Here is a 27,939-nt window from a genome sequence, read left to right as displayed (position 1 = left end):
GACCCAAATATCTGGCCAATCAGAGCAAACTATGGTTGGAGCAGCTTTACTAATATTCCTCTCCACGCTGACGGTCTCTGACTCGCCCTTGTTTTTGTCTTCCTGAAGACTTCTGAGCAGCTGTTGGGGGCTCGTATTTCCTGTTGCTACGCCATTGGTCAGGAAACAGCCAATGGGGACGGGCTCAGAAGACAGAGAGAATGAAGTGATGATGAACACACACACACACACACACACACCCTTGGAAACCAGATTCCACTGTAATTCCCACGCACAGGAACTGTTGGCCTTCCAGAGGGGATGAGGACTGCATTCACACACACACACACACACACACACACACACACACACACACACACACACACACGCGAGGTAATGCTTGGCGTCTATACTGATACATTCCAGAAAGACAGAGATAGACTGAGAGAGGGAGATAAACTCATTTTTAAAAAATCCACGATTTACTTTACAAACTTGTTAATCGCTTGCTTCAGACTGATGAGTGCTACCTGTTCATGAGGAAGTGTGAGTCAGTGAGATGTGATTCAACTTGACATGACAGCAGACACTCAGCAGTGTCAGTAGTTGTGTTGGACACAACACAAATGCACATATACACACTGAGACAATCACAGCAGAAAAGAGGGAGCGATTTAACACAACGTTTGATTTAAAGACTAATGTGAGATGTGGTCATGTGACACTCACTGACATGTTAGATAAGAGGTCTACAGTAGTAGAAATTACTCTGTCCGGTGTAGCAGATGATACCTGAGCTGCAGATAGACACAGAGGCAGCAGTCAGAGAATTTTCCCATTAAAATGTTGAAGTTGCTGTGATGAAATATGCTAATAAAATCTTAAAATCTAAAAGCACACTCAGTAAATTGGCAGTCATGATGATGATGATGATAATTAAGGTTTTTTGATTCTCCAGTTAAACAAAACAGACTGTCTGTTCGTGAGTCATATGTCAGGCCCGGACCACTCGTGGATAGCGTTTGTACCTATGACTACGAGCAAAATTGGCAAATCCTAAAATTGTCTCAAATCACCCAAACATGCCACTTAAGAACAAATCGATTCATACAAGTGATTCATGCTGAGGCCCACTTGTCTCGTCTACGAAAAACAAAAATAGGCACCGGGAGCCGTGTCTTTGTGCAGACTTATTTTGTCTGACTCTGTCTGCCGGAGCCTTAATGACTGTGGATTTTGTCTCCACTTCTTACTGCAGCATCACATTAGCAGCCACTTTAGAGCGGTATGTCAAACAACAAACCGGTGCAACAACATGCAGAAATGGCTTCATGCAACAGCGTTATCCTCCCTGCCACTTCATGAAGAAACAACCATACACGTATCAAAAACACAGTCTACCTCTGTCTGAAAGAAAAGGAGCAGATGAGAAATGAAGAAAAGGCGGAGACAGAGAGGTAGAGAGACTACACGGCTGAGCTGTGTTCAGTAATGGGCTCACTCTCTCTGCAGAGGCGTGGAGGTCAGAGGTCAAGGTGTTTGGAGAGCCCTCCGAGTGTTTAAAGGACCAGTTCAGCTCATTGATGAAGAAAGAACAGGAGGCTGAGAATGACACACCTGCTACTGTTTCAGCAGGTGATGGAAACTCTACACAGCTCGCGCTGCCAGTCATTCTTTAGTCTTGACGCTCTTGCTGAATGGAGAGCTTCAACTAGCAGCACTCTACTGATCTGATAAATACTGCACACTCAATAAACATACACGTAGGTAATATTTCTAAATTTCAATATTTCATGTGGTTATGGAACACTTTACATATCTGCATACATGTGCCTTAATACAAAAGTGTGTGTACATGTGTGTGTGTGTGTGTGCAAGTGTGCGTTAGTGTGTGTGCGTGTGTGGGCACCTTCTTTAATAGGTAAATGCAGCTTCTAAGCTTCTCGCTTAGCTTCAAAACCGAGCCTTCAGCACTTTTTACTGTCTGATGTGTGAATGCATGTGAGAGTGTGTGTGTGTGCGTGTGTGTGTGTGTGTGAAGGGTTAAAGGCTTTTTTTTCATGTTGCATTCCACCAGAACCTCACATCCACTCTGCTGCTGCCTCAGCTGTAGCTGCCGGCCCACGACCAACCTACTGATCTGTGAGGTGATAACTGGATGACAGGCGTGCTTTGGTGTGGCTGTGTGTGTGTGTGTGTGTGTGTGTGTGTGTGTGTGTGTGTGTGTGTGTGTGTGTGTGTGTGTGCGTGCGGTGGCTTTGGCTTGAATGAACGACAGAGCAAGAGAGAGAGAAGAGGAAAATTGAGAGAGGAAGGAAAACAGATGACAAACGTCAAGATAAGAAGATATGAAGAGTGAGAGAGAGGAAGAGGGACAATAAAAGATAGCGGTAATGTGTGTGAGAGAGAGAGATAGTGTGTGAGTGTGTGTGAGAGAGAGGGGGGGAGTGATAGGGGAAGATCATCCTCTCCCATCCCTTCATCCAGATGATGTGGGTTTTTCTGCTTATGTAGACAGAATGTCCCTTTAGATAACTTTAGATGGCAACCACAGAGAAACCACACAGTATGAGTGTGTGTGTGGGTGTGTGTGTGTGTGGCTGTATATTATACTACCCATGAGGGTGTTTCTGCTGCGGTTATGGGAGTTAAGGTGATACTCTCAGCAGCAGTGCAGCCACAGAAATCCCCATAAAACGAGGACAGAGCAAACAACATACTGATGATTACCACTAGCGGAGCGAAAAACAGTCATGTTGTGTCCCGAGGGTGGCGCTAAAGGAAAAGGTCACGGAGTCGTCCGTGTGTATTGGGTTCATCCTCTTTGGAATTAAATCAGAACATTATAAACACATCTGCTGGATATTCTATGATTGTTGACTGAAATTATTAATATAATATTCCATCTCTATGGTGAAGATTTGCTTAAAGACATTCATATCTGTCTGTTGAATAAATATGGTTAAAGCAGGGAGAAACAGCAAGTCGCCAGAATAAAATGTTGGCATTTTACGTTTCTGCAAACCTTGAATTTGTTAAATGTGTGCATCTTATATGTGTCACATCAACATTTCTACAATATGTGTAATATTGACTTTCAGAAGGGAATGCTGGTGGAGTTATTGCTCGGCCCGATGGCTGCCAAGTAGTATGGCATTGTCCAGCCATGTTTATGGCAACAGGGCCAGGAAAAGCTAATACACAATCTTTTCCTGACCCCAACAAAGTGTTTTTTGTGCCTAAATCCTAACCAGACAAGAAACACAGCAAGGTCACAACATAGAATTAGAAAGTTAGCCTATGTTAACGTAATGTTTCCACATATCAAATGGAAAGTTTCAACACATCCATGGATTGACCGATACTTATTATGGCAATTGGAGTTTGAAAAGATGGTGATCATGTTTAAAAACAAGCTGAAGTATTACTTTGAGACTAGTAGGAGTGTGAACACCTCAGTCCATTGTCAGTTATGTCCAGTGTATGTGGCACTTTGTACACTTTAACATTTACCTCGCCATCCTCTTTGTGTTTTGTGGTGGGATGACAATGTGGCGCTGATTCTTGCTGTTCTTCCAATGAAAACAGTCACGGCATCAGAAAAGAGCCAACTACTGTATTTCCCTGACAGGTGTAAAAATGCTCATGACACGTGATAACCAAGCTTTACAATAACTGTCATGTCAATTACAGCGTGAAGCTCAGTGCAGTGTCACTCACTGCACAAGATCCGAAACTCTTAAAGAAGCATCGGGGAAAAAGGGAGCTGCTGAACTCCATCTGTTGATGAAGATCGTGTGATATGATCAAAAAGTCCAGATGAGCAACTCAATGGACCTGAAGGAGATACTGACATTGAATCTTTTAAACCTAACTTTTAAGCCAAAATGGATGAGACATCCTCATGTGCTATGAAAGACTGAAACTGCTGTTTCAGGCACAAGACATAAAATGTAAACTTGCTACAAAATATACATGGTATTGATGATAGAGTAATCATTTCCAGTAATCTAATGCACACAGCGACTACATCAAAACACAGATGTATACATGTGTGGATGTAGCTTCACATCAAAACGCAAAATTTTTCAAATACAAAGAAAAATCATAATATGAAGACGTTTCATGCGCGATGTCACATGTAATTGAACAGACTCAGTCCCTTTCCATCCCCGGTGTTTCAAGTGTATTCATGCTGCCCTCAGCCAGCAGACGATGGTTTTTGGAGAGTGTTTGGATGTTTTTAGGGGAGCACAGCTAGCTGTTGGGGGGTTGGGCTCGTACCTTGGCAGCAGGCCACGTTTCCCAGCCCCCACCACCCATTTACAGCGAGGAGAGACTCACCAGCCAGACTCAGTCAGCTTTCCAGTTTACACAGGATGCAAGCAGCCAGTTCCAAATGAAAATCTGCATCACTACTACTGAAGCAAAAAAAAAAAAAAAAAATCACTGAGGTATATTGCTCTGCTGGACAGAAGCATCCTCGGACCATTAGACGCTACGGGACTATACAACTGTCCATTTTAAAGACTGAAGACAGACACAAAGATGCGTGAACACAACTTACATGAGCAGATTTGAAAAATGCACCTGTGATGGAACAATTTAATCAATCAAATATACTCCTTAAAACTCAATCTCCCAGAGGCATTTACACCATTCACAATGGAAACCTATGATTCAGATATGATGATATAGGTTGCATGGGGACAGTAAACTGTCTACTGAAAAATCTCAGACAAAATAAAATAGAATACTTTGTTAGTTTTTTTTAAAACCAGTATTTAGCTTAGACCATATGTACGGAAGAGGATTAGGGCCACTGGAAAAAAAAAAATTAATAAAAAAGATTTTTTGGGGGGGTGTAATAATTCTGACTTTTTTTTTCAGTGGCCCTAATCCTCTTCCATACATATGACTGATAAAATTGTACATTTGATCAAGTAAAATGCAGTGATGAACTTGCATTTAAACCTCAGGAAACAATTGACATTTGAACCCTAAACTTGCATGTTACAGAAATCCAGAGGACAATTAAGACTTTCCCAATCTTGGCACCCCTCAAGTAATGTCAGAAAATGATTTTCTGGGGCAATGACCAGTGGTTGGGGCTTCCTGAGATGGACAACTTCCAAACCCATTTTTTTACACCAAACCACTTCTTCTACCAAACTGTGGAAACAAGAAAATTGAAATTTGCTAACTGAGCATTCTCAATAAGTGCGTCAAAACTCCCTAATCAGACTTTATAATGAATGAGACACCGATCATGCAGTCTCAGAGAAGTAGGTTTGAATCTGACCTTTAACTTTTGCTTCCTGAGATAGAGAAGTTTAATTCACAACAGCAGGGCTTCTTACTAATTCAGCCACATTTCAGTGCATGTCATCAGTTACAGCTAGTTGAGGCTATCAGCATGGCTCTTAGGTTGGCATGTTGTTCATTTCACCACTTTGATACCCTGTCAGTTATTGAATGGATTGTCTTGAAATGCACAGACAATTTCCAGTTGATGAACCATGATAGCTTTGGTGACATTTCTTGTAGTAGCACCTAAAAAATTCAGTTTTATCCAAATGTCTGGTTTGCTGCCAAATACCTGGCAACCTTATTGCACTTCCTGCAACACCTTGCTTGGTTCCATAACTTTAGAAAAGGTGCATGCATCTTAGATCTTATAAGTGACTCTAGTAGGTGTTGAGCCACTCAATGCTTTGTAGGTGGGAGCAAGAATGGATAAGATTAGATTTGTAAATTGGCTTACAAATATCGCAACTCTCAATTTCTTCTGCAGACATGACAAGTGTTTGAATGATGTCAACAAAAAGGACTGTTTCAGGAAAACTAGCCGTCCCTGCTCCCAAACAGCAATCAGCACAGTTTCAGACTGAATAATGAAGTGAAAATGACATGGCTGTTCAGTCTTAATATTCAGCCAAATGTTTAGGAACTCAGCTGGAGGAAATGTGCAGATTTGTGGTTTTGATTGAGCACGATAACAACATTATGATGCGTATATTCATAACTTAAACACTCTACAACAAAAACTGGAGCCAGGACGTGGAACCAAAACCTAAATTGCCCCAGCACATCAATGGTACAAGTCTATTTGGTTTGGTCAGGGAGTTGTGGAATAAACTGGAGGTCACTGGATATCTTCCTGCTGTTAGCTTTTGAGCTCATCCTCCCTTCTAAGTGTCTTTTTTTTTTCTTTCACTAACAGCCGAGGATGAAGCCAGAGGATTTTGGACTTCAGCCCAGCATGTAAATTTATCTGCCATTTCCAAACAATTTCCATCAGGAGCCATTCAGACTGTGTAACAGGATAATTTGACAGCAGCCCAGTAGGAAAATGGCCAGTGAGGCAGTAATGTTTGATTTATTTCATATTTTTGTCCTCTACGGTTTGTTGTAGCCTCGTACAAAGGCCACAGCTGGATATGAGAGGTAGTTATAAATAAAAGATCAGCTAGTTGGCGATGGATGGATGGATGGATGGATGGATGGATGGATGGATGGATGGATGGATGGATGGATGGATGGATGGATGGATGATAGACCAATCAATTCAGCAAATGGACTGCTACATGAACAAATGAATATAGTGAAAGGCTGAATAGTGAATAAATGGGTGGGCAGTAGACCGACGGTTTTACAAAACTGATAAATGACCCAGAATACAGGTAAATACATGAACAAATGATTGAATGACTGAGAAGAAGAACGAGTGATGAGATGGACAAAGTGTGTCCAGTAAGTGAGTGAATTAATGAATCAATGGATTGATAAATGGTCAAATGGACCAAAATATGCTGGATGGATAAATACACCAATAAACAAACAAATCTCCTAATGAATGAGTGAATGAATGAACCAGTGAATAAAAGTGCAGTCAAATGTTAAAAAATAAATAAATGAAAAATAAATTGAAAACAAACCAATGAATTTTAAACAAACTGCTTCTACTACTACTACTACAAGCTACTAAGCAGGGGTGCACCCTGGATCGGACATATGCAGTGACGCCCAAAAAATAAAGAATAAAAAGTAGGAGAATGTGGAGTGTTTGAATGAAGGGATAGGGATATTATGATCCTACAAAAAAAAAAAAAAACACATTGATGAACACACAAAAGACAGTACTGAACATGAGATTAAATTAAAGAATAAACCAGAGAATAAACGCACTGAATGAAATTGGAGCATCAACAGAACCGATTAAATGAACTGACTGATAAAGTGGTGAATGAGTGATTAAAACGGATGAGGAAGTGAACCAAGTGAGCCTCGGAGAACAATTCGACCAGATTCAAACTCGGCCCACAGCTATAATCAATGCCACCGGTGGAAGGGCATCTGCATGCGACTATTCCACCACAACTGACACACTTGGCATGAGGCAAATATGACCGGCGCGTTCGCTCTCTTTGTGTGAGTGCGTGCTTTCGTCTTTGTTCACGAGGCTGTCAGGGCCAAATCCTGTCCTCGTCACAGAAAGGAAAAAGATCAAAACCAAAAAGGCAGGAAGGTCTTTTTAGCCCTAAAGTCTGAAAAACTACTACGGGTCCTTCAAATGCCAGACTGGGATTTATTTTTTTTTCTTTTTGCTTCCCTTTAGTTTCCTTCACTCCACTTTCTGTCTTCTCTTCATTCACAAGGCTCGACAGTAACGGTTGCCCAGTTGCCCCGGGCAACCGGATTTGGCCCACCGTCAATCATTTTGTTTGGTTTGATCGCCCCTGTTGGCAGCCACTTCTCCTCTTATTAGACTGAACCTCTGTGTCCCTCGTCACTCACGTTCATCTCCAAAACACAAAGTGTCTTATTAAAACAAGAAGAGGAAAAAAAAAAAAATGGATTACGTGAAGATTATGTTTGAACATAAAATCTAGCGGATCCAGTTTTAAACGGAAATGTTCTCATTTTGTCAACAGACATTTAAAAGAAAAAAAAAAAAGAGACAGAGACGGCTGAGACACACACCAGAATCAGACTGCATGAAACTGTACGGCTCTATGGTAACACACTGCAACACATTAAACCACGTCGAAAGGCAAAAATATCGACCACATCGCAGTCACAATTTGACTGACATAAGTGGTTGGTAAGGCGCCAGTGGCCGAGAACAAATGCTCATTCACCGTCACTCGGCGGTGAAGCTCTTTTTCCTTCCAGTCACAGAAAGAGAGTGAGTGTGTGAGGGGGCGCAACACACAGTGTAGGTGTACAGAGGGTGATGTCACACTCACAGGTGTGATGAATTTAGTGTAATGCTCCCGACTCAAGGGTAATATTCAAAGGGCCATGAATTCATAAGAAACAATCTGACATATTTTCCCTCTTTTCGCTCTCTTTCCAGCTCTGTGCTCCTGCGGGGTGACGTCAATTTGCAAAACGAGGTGAAAAAAAATAAAGAATTGCCAGTGTTTTTTTTGTTTGTTTTTTTTTTTTTTGGGACTCTGTGAGGCTTACCAGATGCTGCGTTGGTTGTCTTCTACTACACAGCTTAAGTCTGCATTGTGGCATGCAACACGCGTATTCATTCCCAACTCTCCACATCTGTTGGCTAGTAACATGATGTCTGATCGGCATTAATAAACCTCAAACACTAAGATCAAATCTACCAGATCCACCAGATTAGTCCGCTTTATTGTCAAACTCTTTTACAGTTGCTTCAACAATATGTCACCGGGAACAGATCCCAAAATGACAAGAAATCGTATTGAGTACACCTTGTTGTGTATTGACATGCTACTTGGTATGTGGAAATGTTAAAATTGCTGATTAATAAATGATCGGTTGACCATCATGAGTATTCTGTAGTTCTGTGAGCTAATGATTGTTGTAAAATTGTAGAGTAGCTGTAGACTTCTGAAAGTATTTTAATCGTTCTACTGATATCAGTTGGTGTAATATGAGTGTAATTATGAGTGTAATTAAAGACATATAATGAGCATGACAGAACTGAATAGTTCAACATTTTTTACAGTTCATCTGAATATTTTGTTGCTGATGTGGACCTGATTTGCAGGACTTAATCTATCTGCACAAAAGCAGTGCCAGAAGTTGCCATTCCCGGCATTAGAGCTGGGACCCCACGTCCATTAGAATCAACTTTGTTTTACAATATTTCAATTTGAAGAAGGAGAAAGTAATCACAAATAAACAAATTGCTTCAACTCTGTTGCATGACCCTTGGCTTTCAAACAGACCGACCACGGATGTGACTTGGCATTCAGCAAAGTTGTACAGTGAGGCAGTCAAGTATTCCCCTCATGTGTGACTGTGATTGACTGTGTATATCTATGGACACGCTTCATTTAGAATTCTCCGGAAAGGAAAACCTAACGTAGCAGCTGGAGACAAGAGGCACCCCGAGGCTTGATAGAGTGGGAGGAACGCAGCTAACCTGAAGAGACACTTGAAGTCACACCAACCTGCTATTAAAGCTATGGTAAGGTAGCTAACTGTTTGTCCTATGGGCAGTAAGCTGTTTCAATTTCTGCCAAATTTGTTAGCAGGCAACATTTGCTAAAGCTGGCTTAAAGCCAGTTTTTCCTCCCAAAAGAACTTCGCAGTAGAAAAATAATGAATAACTGAGCCTGGTGTCCATGCTAAAGTTAGCTGGGTTGATGAGTTCGCTTCAGATCGCTAGCTTCACAGCTGCAGGGCTCGACGATTAATGTTATGACTATGACTAGTAAATTTTATGGTAGGTAAAATCCATTTAAAACCTTTTCCACAATGTGTCTGAATTAGCTGAAAGAGTGACAACAAAGGGTTGACTACAATGAAATCACCTTTTGTCAACTAAAACTGGACTTAAATGTTTTGTGTTGCTGTGACTAAACAAAAACTATGGGTAAAATGACTTTCGCCTGAAACCAAAGACTAAAACTTAGTGTATAGCTGCCAAAATGAACACTGGTGTCAGTGGAGGAGTTTCATCTTTGAGTAAGAGGGAATTACCAAGAGGCAACAATCTACACTTTAATGTCTGTGCTTCCCTTCGCAGACCTTTACTTGTGCAAAGATGCTGTGTTCCAATTTAGAAGTCACAGTCCAAACTTAACGTGACAGCGTGATGTGCACACATGTTCAAATCAACATCGAGAGGCTTGGTGATGACAGTATACTAAACTATTCACTTTGAATGTGGAGGCACATAATTCAATTGATTCTGAGGTCATTTACCAAACTATACCTCCTTAAATCTTCATTTATAGAACAAAATTTAAGTCAAGAAAGTTCTGATATTTAATGTAATCACACACAGACTGTTAGAAGTGTTACATAGTCATGCATACAGGTAGCACCAAAAGTATCTTTGTGTTTGAAAGGTTCTTAAATATGCATTGCGCAGAAAATTCTACATTTCGGAATTACTGAAGAGTTAAATAACATGATAAAATTTCCCTGATGTGAAACACCGCCATCTTTTTCTGCAGAAGTAAACGTGACAGCTTTCATACATTCATCATAATCTGTAACATCTTTAAGCACATCTTTGATTTCCATAAGCACGGAAATGCACTTCTTTGATAGGCTTTAATTAATAGATGTCCACGACTAAAAGAAAAACTCAATCGATAACATCAGACTCAGTCAACATGTCCGACAGCCTGCGCCGGAACGGAATGTATGTGATCATTTCATTTCAAACCTGAATGTGGTCATCAAATTACAGCCAGCACATCAAGCCTCTCTCTGTTTAATATTCCACCAGCGGAATCAAACATCAACATCTGTACATTTTCTTAATTATCAATGTGCATCTTCTCACGGATGCATGCATATGGTCCATGAGAACTCAGCGGGAAGATCACAGTGTGGATTCAAACCCGGCAACTACCAAAGTCCTCGCAACACCTGTCGCCAGCGCCGCCGAACAAATATTACATTTAAAAGAATAACGTCTAAAAGTTCAAATGAATAAGTCTTTGTTTCATGAAGTTGGGAATATGCAGCGAAGTTGGACGTCTCTCCGGAAAACATAAAAATACGAAAAACATGTAACAGATGTTGTTTTTAGTAGTCGTGACGATGACTGACACGTAAGTTTTTATTATGTGAACTTTAAATAACTGTTGATGCTTGGTAATAAAACAACAACCACATCACCTGTTGGTGCAGCTCCGCGCGTGATTTACCTGAAAAGTTGCAGCCTGAGAGGCTTTAAAACTGTCTCTGGTTAAATGCGGAAATATGAGGAAAAAAACAAAAAAACAGAAGAAGAAAAACAGCCACTGTCCTCACAGAGCAGTGGGAGGTTAGCATGTGGATGTCAGTTTTAAACTGTGTTTATATTTCCAAAGAAGCCAACTCAAAGTCATGTTCTTCTCAAACATCCCCCTCCTGATCTAACAATGCAAGTAAGAAGGGTGTGGGTGGAGGTCAGCGGTCATCTGGATCACATCATATTCTCTAGACTACAGCTACTTTCAACAATCCAATCAAATTCAAGGATTTGACTGAAATATTTGTAAAACTTTCCTCAAGCGCCAGAAAAGGAAACCTGTGACGTTATCCAGCACTTTCACACTCCCGACTCATCAAATCCAGCAGCTTGGTCGCTGACCTTAAGCTTAACATTACGTAATGGTGGGGTGGAGCGCTTCGAGAGATGGTGCTGAAGGGTTACCTGCAGCATCACTGTCAGAAGCTCAGGGCCACTGACCAGCCTGCTGAATTTGACATGTTGGGAACAAGAGCAGGATGCGTGGTCACAATGTGAAGTTTGTGGGCGTAGTGGGAACATGCGGGCAGGGCCACGTTCAGTGGGCTGGAGTCCAAGGAAGTAGAACCGTAAACTGAACAGAAACCTCCCTTTCACTGAGACGAAGGTCACATGTGTCATCATCAAATACTTTCAATAAACTTCAATCAGCAGTAGGTCTCAATCAGCAGTAGTGCTTCACCCTGCTCTGCTCTGACCGAGAAAGCTACAGGTGGAAGTTAAAGAATACGATCCGCTGTGATTGCAATCTTAATGCTACTCTACCGTATTGGTTTAAGACATTGAAACACAAACCAGATATTTTTCACCTGCAGGATGTCAGCAGGTTCAGCGGGCTGTGTGCTCACTGCTGTCCTCTTTAACACAACTGTTCACAGATACCGAAGCCCAGTGCTTAAATCCCCCCCTCCCTGGGACTGAACATCCTCTACCACTGACCTCAGATCAAATCCAAACAGAGTTTGCCCTCCTCTGTCTCCCCTCAGTATGCCGACTGCTTGGACACAAAAATGCACGAAAGCTAAGCAGCGTGCTCACTCAGCTTGTTATAGAAAGAAGACATTAGAGTGGGACTGACCTGGTGGCAGTGTGGGTTGGACTCTCTGCCGTACGAGTATGAACTCCTGTCTGTTTTACCTGCAGGAGGAGGGAGGAAAAAGATGGGGGGCAGTTAGGAGTCATATCAACAAGGTGTACTGTAACTGTATGGGAAGGTTAGAATGTTTATTGACTCATTCATACAGAGGAGACAACAAACAACAGGTAACAATACACTGCACCATTCATTCCTTCATTCAGTCGCATAGCATTCGGTAGCATTACAGTGTACCAACTATGTATAAAAAAACTGGGGTACATAAAAATGAGCAGCATGGGTAGAACTATAAAGATAATCAATTAGTTATTAAATGTTGAATTAATTGGAAACTTTTTTGGAAAAAAAAATAACTACACATTTTGATTAATTGGTTAAGAAAAAAAAGTAGTTCAAAATTATTTCATTCCAGCTTCTTTGAAGGGAATATTTTCTGGATGTTGGAAAAAATGAAAAAGGGCATATAAAACTGTAAGGGCATCATGCTGGGCTACAGGAAATGCTGATCAACATTTTTCACCACTGTAATAGTAGTGAGTGATAGTTAGTTGGAACCCTATACTTATCGTTTAGTCTTATCATTTATGTCTATCCGTCCATCAACCCATCCATGAAAATGCTGTGTGATGTAAATGCAGTATGAATGTATCTTTTTGTTTCGACGAGGTTGAAATAAACTGTTAAAATCCAGTTCGATTAATCAATTGATTCATTTATAGACACAATCACTACCAGTCCACAATTAGATGAAATAATAATAGTATGTATTATGATGAATTTGTTCACCACCAGTGACATATTCCCCTTGAACATCAAAAATATATTTCAATCGCTCTCTCATTCATTGACGGATCATTCATTCACACTTTGTTGAGGAGACACAGTCAGTGATATTCAGTAGAAAACAGCCAAAGCCAGATTATATGATCAGAGTCTTCACAGTGTGTGTGTGTGTGTGTGTGTGTGTGTGTGTGTGTGTGTGTGTGTGTGTGTGTGTGTGTGTGTGTGTGTGTGTGTGTGATCTGTATCTGCTGGCTGATCTCACAGCGCAACAAAACGGACATCTGCTACGCCTGCGATGCACAGATCCATATGCAGAGGAAGAAAAAAAAAAGTCTTTATGCTACAGGATCCAGAAATAACATTTCACGCCGCACTTTCTTTTAGGTGTAGATTTCGTTTCTTCACGGTCAGACAAAACAAACTAAATATGAGACGATGAGATGAAAGAAAGATTTAGAAACCAAGAGGACTAAAACATATCTCTGATCATCGCTGATGTTACACGACTCTTCAGTCATGTAACGTGTTCCGGGAGACCGTTCTGAACGTCTCCCATGGATGGTGCTGTTCTGTTCTTTCCTCCATTTCTCCCATCGCACAAATGTTGGTCCACTCTCTTCTGCCCTTCAGTTATGGCTGTTTGATCATCAATAAAATCATCTTCATTTAGACAACAAATGCATTTTTTACATTTGAAATACTTTTGACCACAAAAGAAGAAAAATGAAACGTTTAAAACTTTCATTTAGCCGATGTGCTCAAAGTGTTCCATGAGAGGGGAGAATAATGTTGGAACCATTACCCCTGGAAAAAAAAAAAAACCTTTCAATTTTGGATGTATTTTCCAGTCTAGAACAGTGTAAGTGACCCGAGATCATTTCTGAACCACAACTGTGCCTCTGCAGTCTACTTACTGGTTAGACTGAATACATTCAAAATGTAATTTGTCAGTCCATATCATGTTCAGCTAATATTCAATGATCCAGTTCCAACAGTGCTAACCCTCCGCTAAGCTTCAGAGCTACTTAGCCAAAGACAAACAGGAAACAGGAAGCTGTTCCAATTTAGAGCTTCACAATTTTGATGCCTCTGTATTTCTATTTATCTATTTTTTTCCCACTGACTGGGGATTCCTTCTATTCTTATTGCTCAAAGGTATATTTGTGTCTTTCTGCCCTTTGAATTGAACAGTCTGGTTCAACCATTTAACAGTGTTAGGTTCTCCATTTGCACAACATTTCTTTTTCTTTCTACGTATTTTCTATCATATCTGTAACAAATCAAACTTTAGTGGCAGAAGATTCCAAAGTTTTGAACATTAGTGTATATCAGTGGCTTTCTAACTTTTCGTGCCGAGCCAAAACAGCCTCTTTAAAGCAAGTTGTGTAATCTCTCTGTACATGCTTACTTTTTATCGGCCAAATAAAACTTAACAAAGCGACCCCTTTTTTTTTCTCTCTCTCTCTCTTTTTTCTTTAGTTGGCGGCCCATCTGCGCTGCTGGTTAGCTGTGGTTCTCCTCACACAGTGATCCATTTCCCCCCTTGTTATCCTCCTTCACACTGGCTGCCGATCAGGACCTTTGGTGTGCCGCGCAAATAATTTCCACCATCCGTAGACTTTGTACATTGTGTGAACGACAATTTTTTTTTTTTTTTTTAGGGTATAGAATTTGCCCCTGTATTGGGAAATGAACGTGTACAAAGCACTGATATGGAAATGAAAAACTCATTTGTCACTTGTGTTATATTAGATTAGAGTCATAATGTATGGTTGTAACAAAATCCCACTGCACACCTGAACCTGCCAGAAGCCACACCATTTGGGAACCAGGGCTGTATACATTTTCAGAGAAATTTGTCCACTAAAATAAAACAGCTGACACTACTAAGCCCCCACCTACAAACATATAGTCATAGCAACTGTAGCAAGTAGCTACCAACGCCCGAGCGGCTGATTAAATGTAATATAGAAACAAGCCACCATGAACACAATCACACAGTGTTCTTCAATTCATGTGTAAACTATAGTTTTGGATAGTATAGTGTTAGGAGCTTTCTCCTGTACAACGTGCAGGGGTCTTAAGTTTCAACCTACAGCTGACATACATGTTGGGTCCGTGAGAAAACATGAGCCCAGGAATCCTCACCTACCCGACTGCCTTTGTGGAACATCTTTGGTCGAAACATGTTCAAACATGTGTTTGATTGAAATCAGACATCACAGCTCTCGAAATGCGGGCCAAGGATTGATCAGTACACGACGGGAAGGTGAAGCCTCTTTGGCAGGTTACCCACCACCGTTTTAATACAGCGTGTCTGGCTGTGAAAAAGGTGTCTGATGAATTTCGGAGATGCGGCGACCGCTGCTGCGGCGTGTACACAACAAAGCTAATTTCCCATCCAGCTTCTGAACAAGTGTTCCTATCCTCCGGGCTGCGGGACCACTTCGAGCCTATTTTTACCACACAGACCTTCTTCTTGGATAAAACCTTAAATCTTCAGCCAGTCTAAATATCAAACCACAGTTAGTGTGTAATTACATTCTGCGGTCGGTGCAGCCGTACGAGATGAAATGGAGGGGTTTTATAGCGAGCGTGTGTGGAGGAAAATGAAGCGTGTACGTGGTGAAGGGTTTGAATCAGGCGTGTATAGACCAGCGCTGAATACACGCCAACATGGTAGTCGATGCAGAAGAGGTTGATAATTACAGGCGTACAGAATGGGAATGTGGTCGCCTATGTGTGTATCTCACAGTGTGTGTGTGTGTGTCTGTGTGTGTGTGTGTGTGTGTGTGTTTTTGTCTGTGACCGATACAGCGGCCTCGGCTTCAGCTACGACTGATGCCAGCTGGACCGGGTTGGCACATATACAAAGACTCCCACACACACACACACACACACACACACACACACACACACACACACACACACACACACACACACAAAGTACTGGAAATCACTGGCACAGATACACACACAGAAATGTGTACAATATACATACTGTATATAGCCCCATGTACAGAAGCACACACACTCACACACACATGCAAATGTACTTTTGCATGGTACCGAAATATATCCGTACACAGAAGCACATGCATTTAAAAATACTAATTCAGGACCGCACAGACACACACACACACACACACGGACACACCCACCCACACACACACACACACAGATCAAGATCCATTTAGATTTAACATCGCAAACACCTCTGCAAAACAACACAGCCCGCAAACGGATCCAAAAATCATTTGAACCGTTTTACGATTCAAATGCACAATTTGTTGGCTGCTTCAGATCCTGAATATAAACATAAGAAAAATAATACATTTTAAATAAATTATTCTATAATTTTCCAGCCCACAGCCCTTTAAAAAGCAGTGAGCTTTTTATGTTTGCTTGATTTTTTTTTTTTTGTTTTTTTTTTTAAATGGTAGATATTTAAGATATCTGTCAACACAATTCAAATTTGTCCAGTGTCAAAGGTTTTTAATTGTGATGTACAATGAAGAGGCATTTGTATGAAGACTGAAGGAATTTAACCATTAATTAAATAAAATGTAACTGGTAATTTTAGTTTCATTCATATGTTCTCCTGTATCCCACATGGATTACATATTATTTAAAATCTTTTGTTCTTATCAATTATGAACTTTATTCATTCAAAATACATTCCTCCGCACAGACAGCAAGATACTGTAACAAAATAAAACGGTATAATTTACCATTATTTCACTGATTGGTCACTATACCAGATTAAATTTCCTCACTATTAATTCAAAATATGCAGCATAAGCAACTACTAATTTTAGTCGTCCTTTATTTCTTTTTCATTTTCAATTAATTCACTAGTTCACTCAGTTACATCTTAGGGTGAGACACTTTAATTGTCTATTAATATGCTCTAATATTCCAGTAAACGAAAACGAAAAAAACAAAAAAACAAAACATAAATCAACCATCATTAATAATGGTAAAATCACACTTAATTAACCTTTCAATAAAATGTATTTGCTAGTAAAAACAAATGAAATGCTTTATAAAGCATTTCTTAAGCAATTGTACAGGTTTAGAAACACAAGTGGCAACTCTATTATGGCTATCCAAATAATGTGTGTAGATGGACTACACAGCATTTATTGACCACTTACAAAGTATCATAAACATAAAATAACTATTAACTGAATTGTGGTTAACTTTAACATGAACGATTTATTAATGCTGGTTATTATAAAATGTTCAGCTGCCTGAGCAGAAACATGCAGGAATAAAAACATGAAGAACAGTCACAGGGGTCTTAGAGAACTGTGATCAGGTGGAAAGTGTGTTAAATTGTGTGTTGTGTTGTACACAAAGGCTGGGACAACTAACCCGACAAGAAACCAAAGAAAGAACAAAGCTGGTCTTAAGCACCGAACGCATGTGGATTTTGGATGAGAAGCTTCTGCATCTGTAAAAGACCTCTCCACTTCAGCGCTAACGTTTCACATTCACGGCACCGATCACCCCCTCAATCCTCGCTCCTCGCTGCTTACGTGTCGCCGGGTATACAGGAAACTTAAAGTGGAGGAGGGCCAGCACTGGCAGGAGTTTTGTCTCTTCTGCCACGGCAGCCCTAAATAGAATACCCCGCTGAGTACTGACTGCTCAGTTTATTATTAGTTTATTACATTTATTTATATCAGGACCATGCACAAAATACATAAATCTCTAAAGTACCAGAATTAGCTTTTGAACAATGATTACAGGCACGCGCGCACACACACACACACACACACACACACATAAATGAGCAACAGAATGCTGTTTTACAATACAGGAAATAAAATGCTGCTGTAAAGGTTTGTGAATGAGAGACAAACTATGTCGCTAAATGCTAGTCATCACGTTTAAGACCATACTGTAAATAGTGAAATGTGTCAGTTAGGATCATGATGACCTGTATACAGAAGCGACTATAAAAAGATTCCAAACCAGGAGTCTTGCAACTGTATAACCCCTGTTCTTTACTTTTGTCCAAACATGGCGACCTTTTCACCTCCACCATCTCTGCAGGCCCAGCTCATGTATTACACACACAAACAAAAATCCCTGGTATTTTAATTAGAAAAAAGCCGGGCAGGGACGGAGCAGCGCAGGATGGGAAGGGTCAGCCTCAACATCACACACCCTGTCACAGAACACTGTGAATTCACACACACACGCAGAGTGAGAGAGAGAGATACTAACGTAAAGGCTTATATATACACTATATTACCAAAAGTATTCGCTCACCTGCCTTTACTCATTCTATGAACTGAAGTGCCATCCCATTCCTAACTCATAGAATTCAATATGATGTCGGTCCACCTTTTGCAGCTATTACAGCTTCAACTCTTCTGGGAAGACTGTCCACAAGGTTGAGGAGAGTGTTTATAGGAATTTTTGACCATTCTTCCAAAAGCGCATTGGTGAGGTCACACACTGATGTTGGTCGAGAAGGCCTGGCTCTCAGTCTCCGCTCTAATTCATCCCAAAGGTGTTCTATCGGGTTCAGGTCAGGACTCTGTGCAGGCCAGTCAAGTTCATCCACACCAGACTCTGTCATCCACGTCTTTATGGACCTTGCTTTGTGCACTGGTGCACAGTCATGTTGGAAGAGGAAGGGGCCCGCTCCAAACTGTTCCCACAAGGTTGGGAGCATGGAATTGTCCAAAATGTTTTGGTATCCTGAAGCATTCAATGTTCCTTTCACTGGAACTAAGGGGCCAAGCCCAGCTCCTGAAAAACAACCCCATACCATAATTCCTCCTCCACCAAATTTCACAGTTGGCACAATGCAATCTGAAATGTACCGTTCTCCTGGCAACCTCCAAACCCAGACTCGTCCATCAGATTGCCAGATGGAAAAGCGTGATTCATCACTCCAGAGAACGCGTCTCCACTGCTCTAGAGGCCAGTGACGGCGTGCTTTACACCATTGCATCCGACGCCTTGCATTGCACTTGGTGATGTGTGGCTTGGCTGCAGCTGCTCGGCCATGGAAACCCATTCCATGAAGCTCTCTGCGTACTGTACTTGGGCTAATCTGAAGGTCACATGAAGTTTGTAGCTCTCTAGCAATTGACTGTGCAGAAAGTCGGCGACCTCTTTGCACTATGCGCTTCAGCATCCGCTGACCCCTCTCCGTCACTTTACGTGGCCTACCACTTCGTGGCTGAGTTGCTGTTGTTCCCAAACGCTTCCATTTTGTTATAATAGAGCTGACAGTTGACTGTGGAATATTTAGGAGCGAGGAAATTTCTCGACTGGATTTGTTGCACAAGTGGCATCCTATGACAGTTCCACGCTGGAATTCACTGAGCTATATATATATATATATATATATATATATATATATATATATATATATATATATATATATATATATATATGTATGTATATATATAACTTTGAAATTTAAATTTAATGGAAACAAAATGTTCAATTGTTTTGTTTAAATTTTGTTCACTCTTTTGTTTCCCTCTGACATCTGCCAAACTGTTTCACACACACTTTACAAATAAAGACACAAGGAAAAAAAAAAATCAAAAGTCGTGGTGACAAAAACCTCAACAGCAGCAGAGCTCATGCAGTTAAATCAAATCAAATTCACAATTACAAAGTACATTTAGCAGTCCAGCTGACAAGCCACATCACTGCTGCTTTGTCTGTTCAGACACACAGTTCTCTGATGCTATCGGACGACTTTGGATCGAATCCCAGCAGAACCTCCTCTCTTCTCGTCTCCACTCTCGAAAAATAAAAGCACTTCTACGAACCTTTTCGGTTTCTTCGATTTGTGCAGAGCTTAATTTCAAGAAAGGGTTTTGAAAATGTGGAGGTGCTTCAAGGACCTTGACAGCCTGAGATCAAGCCTCTTTTCTAAATTGTTCATTTAATCTGACAGTACTTCTTAGACCTTACATCAAGGTTTTAAAACATCAGATAAGGCACCTTCAAGAGACTCCTCTTCAAGGGAAATTACCTTTTTGACTATTTCTCACAAAAATGTGAACAGGGACGTGTTCATTGAAAACCCTAGAAAAAAAACTCTACTCTAAAGGCTTGACAGTATTTCCAGGAACCTTTGGAATTTTGGAGTTTCCATAAAAATGAATTCATGAAGGGTTCTCAAACCACAATGCTTCAAGGTTCAGCGACAAGTACTATTGCAATTTCTCGTACCTCGACTTCTGCTCGAACTTCCATCAGAGCTCAAAACACTGAAGAACATAATTTGTTTCAAAATTTTGTTGTGCCTCTGGCAAACCAGGAGCACTAAATGGATGTTCGAGCATGTTTGTTCTAAAACTGAAGATAATTCTAGGAACTCATCAAACCCTGATGCTAATTTGAGGAATCGCTGACTGTTGGTTCATAAGAAACAGCCTGTCACCTTCACACCTTCACAAGACTTCTGAAAGAACAAAAGCACCTTCAGAGACACCAAAAACATGAGGTTTGTCATCCTTACAGAGCTCCATAAAATCAGGTATAAATGTTTCTTAAACCCTGTCGCTCTCTTGAAACAGTAGCACAAATGGACGTTCCCCTGTCTTTTGCGGATTGTTGAAGAACTTGCTGAGGTGTCTGCCAACCTCTAAGAAATAAACAGTTGCACTGCTATCTTTTTTTGTGTCTAATTAACAGTGTCGTTCCAATCAAGGAAATCAAGGAACCCTATCAATCTTCAACTAATCACAGAAAAATGGGTTTAACTAAGCAATATCATTTGACGATACCTAACTCAAACATATAAGCAGTGGCTCTGAATCCTTCTCAAACTCTGGTGATGCTTCAAGGAACCTTCGATAGCCCGTCGCAAATCTAGAGTTCTTCCTTCACAAAGACTTCAGAAGCCACAAGATAACAAGGGTTCTTCAAACTTAGATGGTTTCATGAAATACACCTTTTCAGTAATTGTACTGACCTTGATGGTGAGAGATGACTTAACGTGATGTTCAAACAAATGTTCTGAAGCTGTTCATGTTTCTGTGAGAGCTGCTTGGTCGGGCTTCAGCCAACTGCTAACATTACAGCGGTTGCTCACCCCTGACATGTCCTTTGTGCAACTGTTCAAAAAGCTAGAAAATCTTGATTGAGCTTGATGTTCTCAGACTGAATACAAATTAAAACTTGGGCGGCAATCACATTTAGGGATAGGGATATTCTGGTGTAAATTTAATCCATGGTCTAACACACTGTGACTAATAAGTAATAATAAGTAATAATCATACATTTTCATCCTTGAGCTGCGGTACTCTACTGTACTCGGTAATCGACTTGTCAGGGCTTCCCCACAATGACCAAGCTGCTGCAGGAGAGTGGTGAGCTGTGTTCTCTTTTCAGTAGAAATCCGGCTAAGCTAACAGATGTTTGATGCCTCAAATTATGTGCTGGGACCTTATTTGTACTGTTGCTGAAGTTTGGTGCTGTTCTGAGCATTATTTGTGGCTATGAGTGGCTTTTTGACGGCAGTTTCTTGGTGGAGGTACTGACTGCAGTGTATTGTTATTGTGTGTTTTTTTCAGAGATCACTAAAACTACGTAAGCTAGCGGTCAGAAACCTTGATCTCTTGAGGGAGGGTCTTACTTGCATCACAGTGTGTTAGACCATGGTTTAAATTTACACCGGAATATCCCTTTAAGGCTACGGCAAAAGATAAAGAGATGTGAATTACCTCTATGATTGGCACAAAATGCTAATGACTTGAAAATATCTACCAGGAAAAGTCAGTTATTCAAAAAATAAAAAAAAATAAAAAATGTGCTAGTTGTTGCTTGACATGATATGACATGACCATAACATTATGGGTTTAGATCAGACACAGCATCATTGCTTCTGTTGTCTGCCCCTGTCTGTTTCCAAGTCCTTCAAATTTTGCCACATGAAGGCAAAAAAAAGACCCCAAATAATCCCAAAAAACGAAAACTGGACTGTCTCAAACCTTTTAAAAACACCTTAAAAGAGGGATTTCTAACCTCAGCTTTACAGCCAGCAAACCTCCGATTCTCTCGGAGGGAACCCTGCGGTGACATTTTTTCCTGGATGACGAACATGAACAGGCTCATTGGCTGTGAGGAGGACCCCCAGACGAAGCGCCACTCGTTAGAGTGTGCTGGCTGCAGAGGTACAAAAGGTGGAGGAGGGGAGGTCAGCCCACTCTGCTATGTAAAGCCCATAGAGAAGTCGGTGAGCCAGGAGGACCAAATCTCTGCTAATCCACAATGCCGAGAGGCAGAGAGGAAACACAAATAAGCTCCATTACAAGCTGAGGGCTAACGGGAACCAGGACGCTCTGCTAGACGAATGAGCTTTTCTAGCGTTACTTCTCAACAGGCCTGTAACTGGACCCACTTGAACATACACAACTACGATTTTCCAGATTGTTTCATACTTAAATCAGGCAATTAAGACAGTGAATGCAACGCTGAGCTTATTGAGGCCATACGATGGTCCAAAAATTCTCCCACCCTAACCAAGTCCTTTCAACCTCCAGACTGGGCTTTAAGCAAATCTTAACTCAACGTTAACCCTAAGCATAACCTAAATCTAGTCTTAAAACTTCATTTTCCCATGAATGTCCCTGTGCAGCCGTTTAGTGCCTGTTTATTATGAAATCAACAAATAAACACACACTCTTCATAACTCTGTTAACCAGAATTTCCTTCCGTCTGTTTTTCCTCTGGTGTTCGACCCTGAATGTGGCCGTAAATCCACCGAACACACAAAAACACCCCGAGTTTGGACGACTACAGGAATTGTAGCGTTTCCCTGCATTTGAATGCAGCTCGGCCTTAGAATACCCAAATTTTCTGTCCCATCAGCATCTCGGTGTTCACCAGACGGCTGGACGTCACAGAGGTTGTTATTCTATCTTATCTTTAGTGTTTTTAACCAGCCCGCTCACTGACGAGTGCTTTTACAGAGCAGTGCCGGCACAAGATAGAACACGATGCAAAACCACAGAGAGCAAACACTCATAACACACGATCCAAAAACCAGACACACACTCACTGTGTGTGTGTATAAATAGTGGATTTTGTTGGACTCGCCTACACAGCAGAAGCCCACAAACCAACATCACTTTGTATTCTGGTCATGTCTGCCTCCTCGAAGCCCAGAACGACTCTCAGACCTGTAGTGTTAGTGTGTTAGTGTTGGAGGTTTATTTCTGGGTATTGTGTTTTTTTTTTGTTGTTTTTTTTTTTTTTTTTGGTCTGTTGCAACTGTTGCAACATAAGCGTTTTTCATGCTGTTTGTTCTCTTTTGTTTTTTTTTTAACATCACTTTCTTTCTTGACCCATGGCAGCCGACGATATACGAACATTTTCTCTCTTACTTCATTTTCTCATGATAGTATTTGGGGATGTGCGCTGATATTTCTGATTTTCTCTACTGGAAGGACAGCCGAGAGAGCACTTAGTCATGTTTTATCCACCGTAGGGGCATTCAAAAAGGGCACGTTTGCAGCGTTTTTTTTTTTTTCCAGGCATAGTGGCACCAGGGGGGCAATCCTCTGCTCGAGTCCACCAGTGATTTGTTGAATGGTACTCATGATAACACAGAGAAGGACAAGAACCTTTTCAAATAAAAATATAGTGTCCATTATGCTAAATTAAGAACTTAATTTATTTATTTATGTATTTATTTATTTAACTAACTAACTTAGAGGGGCAGTGCTTGGTCAATATTTCATTTGGGTAATATTTGTTAAATGGGTCCTTAATTCTAATAGATTTTAATTCTAAGTATTTCAGTAACACTGTCTATGATGCCTACATATTATTTATTATAATGCCTACAGTTAAAGGAAATTATACTTATAATAATAGTGCATTAAAATCCTTATAGGTATAATACAATCAAATCGTTTCATAACACATTATGATCACTATTATAATGTGAACTAATGTCATTAAAAGTTATAGTAAATGGAGATTGGGTACTATAGTGAAGAAATGATTACAGGCAGATGTAATAGATTACAGGCTGGTTTTAAGTCACTATAAGTCGTCATTGTTTTGCTATGTGAGTAAAGTTAAAAAATAAGATTAACACACATGGTATTTTAAAGATACTAAAATACAATTAATACTCTCCATAATCCACTATAGACACTGGCATCATCACGAGTTATGATTATTGTTCTAAAGCATTATGACTAGTCGAGAGTGCTTATAACAATTCTTATATAGCGAGGCACATTATAATGAATGATCAGTATGTTTATAATATGTTGTAATGCATTATAGACATAAGCTTCATAGAAAGTGTTACCATTATGATCTCCACTGTCTTGTCTTTTGACTTCTTCCTTTCACTGAGGAGCTGTTGTCCTCTCGAGGGATGGAGGAGGCTGAGCCAGGACAGGGTTCATGAATGTCACAGAGCAGTGACTGCGTTAGTGGTGAAGCCCTACACCTTTTCAGCACAGTATACCAGTAAACACTTCTCTTACCGAGAGATGTCTCGATCCAAACATAACTGGATCCTCACCTCCCATTGATGCAACTCCGCTGGAGGTTGGTGAGTTTAAAAAAAAAAAAAGCTAACAACACTGTTACAAGAGAGAAAGAGTTCACCTCCTGTGACCTGTGTGTGGCGACATTTAGGCTACTAAATCACTTTTCGTTAAGTCTGGGAAACCTAGTGGCTTCGGCTGAATACTGAACAAGTAAACAAGGAAGTAGGAATATGCTGATCAATACAATGTGACGGTGTTTAGGTGAGCTTGTTTTTTTTTTCTGCTTCATTAATTAGTTCTTCCATGTTAATGTTATCTGAATTGGTTTTAAAAAAAGTTTTGTTAACTGCAGCACAACACAGGAGAGGAGAAGAGAGGAGAGGAGACAAAGGTCAAACAGAAATAGAGAAAAGAAGAAGAGGATGAATACAAAATAAGGGGAAGAGCAAAAAAAGTACTGAGCAGAGGAGAAAAGAAAAAGTGGAACTATGTTTGAGGGTTTAATTTTAATTTTGCGGCATGATTTCATTGTGACAACAGAAATACTAAGCATAACACAAAACTTGATAAAAGTTTAAAAATAACTGACCATCTCTCAGCCACAGAGCTCAAAGTCCAGACCAATAATATCATATATCAGCTCAGTACTCTGCACGCTGAGAAATGTATAGTAGCCTATAAGAACAGTGTTTCTTTTAAGATTTTGACGTTTCTTGCGATAGATTTAGAATTCCACTTTAACTTTCATTAATACCCCCATTGTTTTGTTTGTTTTTTCATGGTTCTCCTTTATTCAGATTTAAGGCGAGAAAAAATTATGTAGAAAAAAAAACTCCCAAAAACAACATCAATCGGTTCCTCCTGACAGTGTTTTGATTGCCTTAACTTCTTATCGTTTTTTTATTTCCTTTCCTTTATTCGGTTAAACTCTAAATGTTTATATTCAGGTTCAGAATGAGATGGAGGAAAAAAAAACAAACAAAAAAAAAAAACATGAAGCTTCCAAATCGGTGTCTGGACTTTTCATTTTATCAATCTGAGAGTTTTATACCTGGATTGTATCTATCAATTTTTGTGTTTTATTCAGAATTTTCACAAAGAGAAAACATGATAATGCTGACATCTAGATTCCATTTGAGTGACTTTCACCCTCATCTTGCCATCCATCAATTCATCCTGGCACTGAAAATTGAGACTGATTATGAGACGAAGAAGAAGCTGCAGTTGTTACCGACATCTCTCTTTGTCCGTCACATGTGATGTCTGTCAGTCGCTGGTTTTATTCAGACTGTTCAGGAGGAGGAAAAAGAAGCAAGGCGATGGAGTCGTTCTAGGAGTCGATGTCAACGTCTAGACTCTCTCTTTCAGAGACTCAAGTCGAGTCTTTCTCTGCGTGAAAGGAAACACTCAGAAGACGTGATCTCCTCTGACATCCATATAATGAGTCCATTTTAATAAACTATGTGACTAATAGTGCGATTTGACGAGGATGGCGAGATGACGTGGGGGAAGAAAAGGAGGAGAGGGAGGAGAAAGGGAAGAGGGGAGGGGGGGGAGGAAGATGGATAGAAGAAGGGTTAAACTCCCTCTTCCTGCATGCTGTGTGTGTGCATGCGTGTGTGCACATGCTGTGCGAGTGTGCGTGTGTGTGTGTGTGATGGGGGGGAGGGTTGGACTGTGCAGACATGAATCATTCTGAGCGATTCAAGCGTTTCCATGACACCGCCGGGCACCGGTCCAGAAGTTTCTACAAAGTCTGAAAGGTACTGACACACACACACACACACAAACACACACACACACACACACTCCACACACTCTGAAACAGACACTCTAACACGATCCCGCCAGTGCCGAATTTGAAATAATCTATATATTTATTCATGGCGTTGTCTTCCCCCGTAAAGCGTAACATTTTTTTGGGATCAACATTAATTTAACAGACGATGGTCGATGAGTAACCATCGTCTAACAGACAAACCCCCCCCAACACACACACACACATCACCACCACCCCCAGTCCTTCAGTCCCAGCAGGCATTGATTTCTTGGCACCGGAGTGAGTGAATACATCAAACAACAGATGAACGTATACGAGCGACGAGAACGACTCGAGAGACGCAGCATCCAGCTCACATCTGTCGGCTTCTAGCTTCAGTCCTATCAGAGCAGATCGGGCTGCTGATTGGACCGCGACTCTCATCCTTTTATTTAAAACGTTATGATTCTTGAAGTTTGATTCTGTATATCCAAGGCTGCCACGGATTCATCTTTAGACATAAAAATTAAATTCAAAGGGTTCAGATTTTCTCCCCGGTGTTGTCACTGTATCACCGTTTGTTAACAAGTCAAAGTATCAGAGTTTGGGGTTTTAATTTACACCCCGAGGCAAACACACACTGGTGTTACACTGGTGGTACCATGTCTTTTAATTTTGTCAGTGTAAAGTTGCCTGGCACTAACACTTTGGTTTCATAATGGTCAGAATTGCAGTCAATAGTTTATAAACTTTTACAAAAAAATAAAGTTCTGTTTACGATTTACTACATTTCCCAGAATGCCCCCCCGAACAACTTTTGCGAGCTCACTGACAGTCAAAGGACGGGAGTTAATGAACAGGAAGAACCGCATCCTATCATGAAACTGCAGTGCATGCTGGTATATTTACTGTTCTTTTGGCAGTTAAACTGAGAATGACTGTTGAATTAAGTGCTGGGTTTTACCACATTTAAAGAAATGACTGTGAAATTAATAAACAGACATATATATTGAATGCTGACATTATTTGGGCAGAAAAAAATGAACATAAAGTTCTAAAGTTGGACACAAAAGTTGTGTAGAGAATTTAAGGAGATGGTCGTCAAGAAATCAAATCGGAAAAACCTGTTGAGTATTGAAGGTATGTATTGTAGGCAGCTGATTTGTTGATTCCTGCGTGTGACATGCAGACTCAGCGAGCCCTCGGGTCCAGCCCACACAGGCGTAAAAGACTGCAAACACACACTGTCTGCGGTGGATCAAAACTTGTCACAGAAAACCTCAAGTACCTCCCAATCTCCACGAGCTGAAGACAACAGTCTGTTTTTTTTCGACCTGAATCCAAAAACAACATCTGCCATAAAAAAAAAAAAAAAAAACTCCTGTGTCAAAAAAACAAAACACAGGTCCAGTGTTTAAAAACCTGGAGCTGATTCAACGATCGTCGACATCAGAACATTTGGAGTGTGTATTCCGTGTCATATGAACTCAACCTGTCGCTAATGGCGCTAATGCTAGCCGGGTGTACACACTGCTTATGTCCTAATGATGCTAATTCCAGCCAGACTTCGAGTGTGAGGTGTGTTAATGAT

General features: G+C 40.6%; 1 protein-coding gene across 10 annotated transcripts in view; it reads right to left on the bottom strand.

Moving 5' to 3' along the window:
• The window catches only part of LOC119029959 (transcription factor 4-like), a 232,887-nt gene that overhangs the window by 114,551 nt on the left and 90,397 nt on the right, over window positions 1-27,939 (bottom strand). For all 10 annotated transcript variants that reach the window (XM_037117220.1, XM_037117221.1, XM_037117222.1 and 7 more), the window contains one exon: window positions 12,294-12,352. In XM_037117220.1, coding sequence (XP_036973115.1) covers window positions 12,294-12,352 — 59 coding nt within the window. The remainder of the gene's footprint in view (window positions 1-12,293; window positions 12,353-27,939) is intronic.

This window comes from Acanthopagrus latus, chromosome 12 (genome assembly GCF_904848185.1).
Source record: "Acanthopagrus latus isolate v.2019 chromosome 12, fAcaLat1.1, whole genome shotgun sequence".
In the NCBI taxonomy this organism is placed as follows: Eukaryota; Metazoa; Chordata; class Actinopteri; order Spariformes; family Sparidae; genus Acanthopagrus; species Acanthopagrus latus.
The sequence above is the reverse complement of the archived record's forward strand: the minus strand, read 5'-3'. Positions and strand labels throughout refer to the sequence as shown.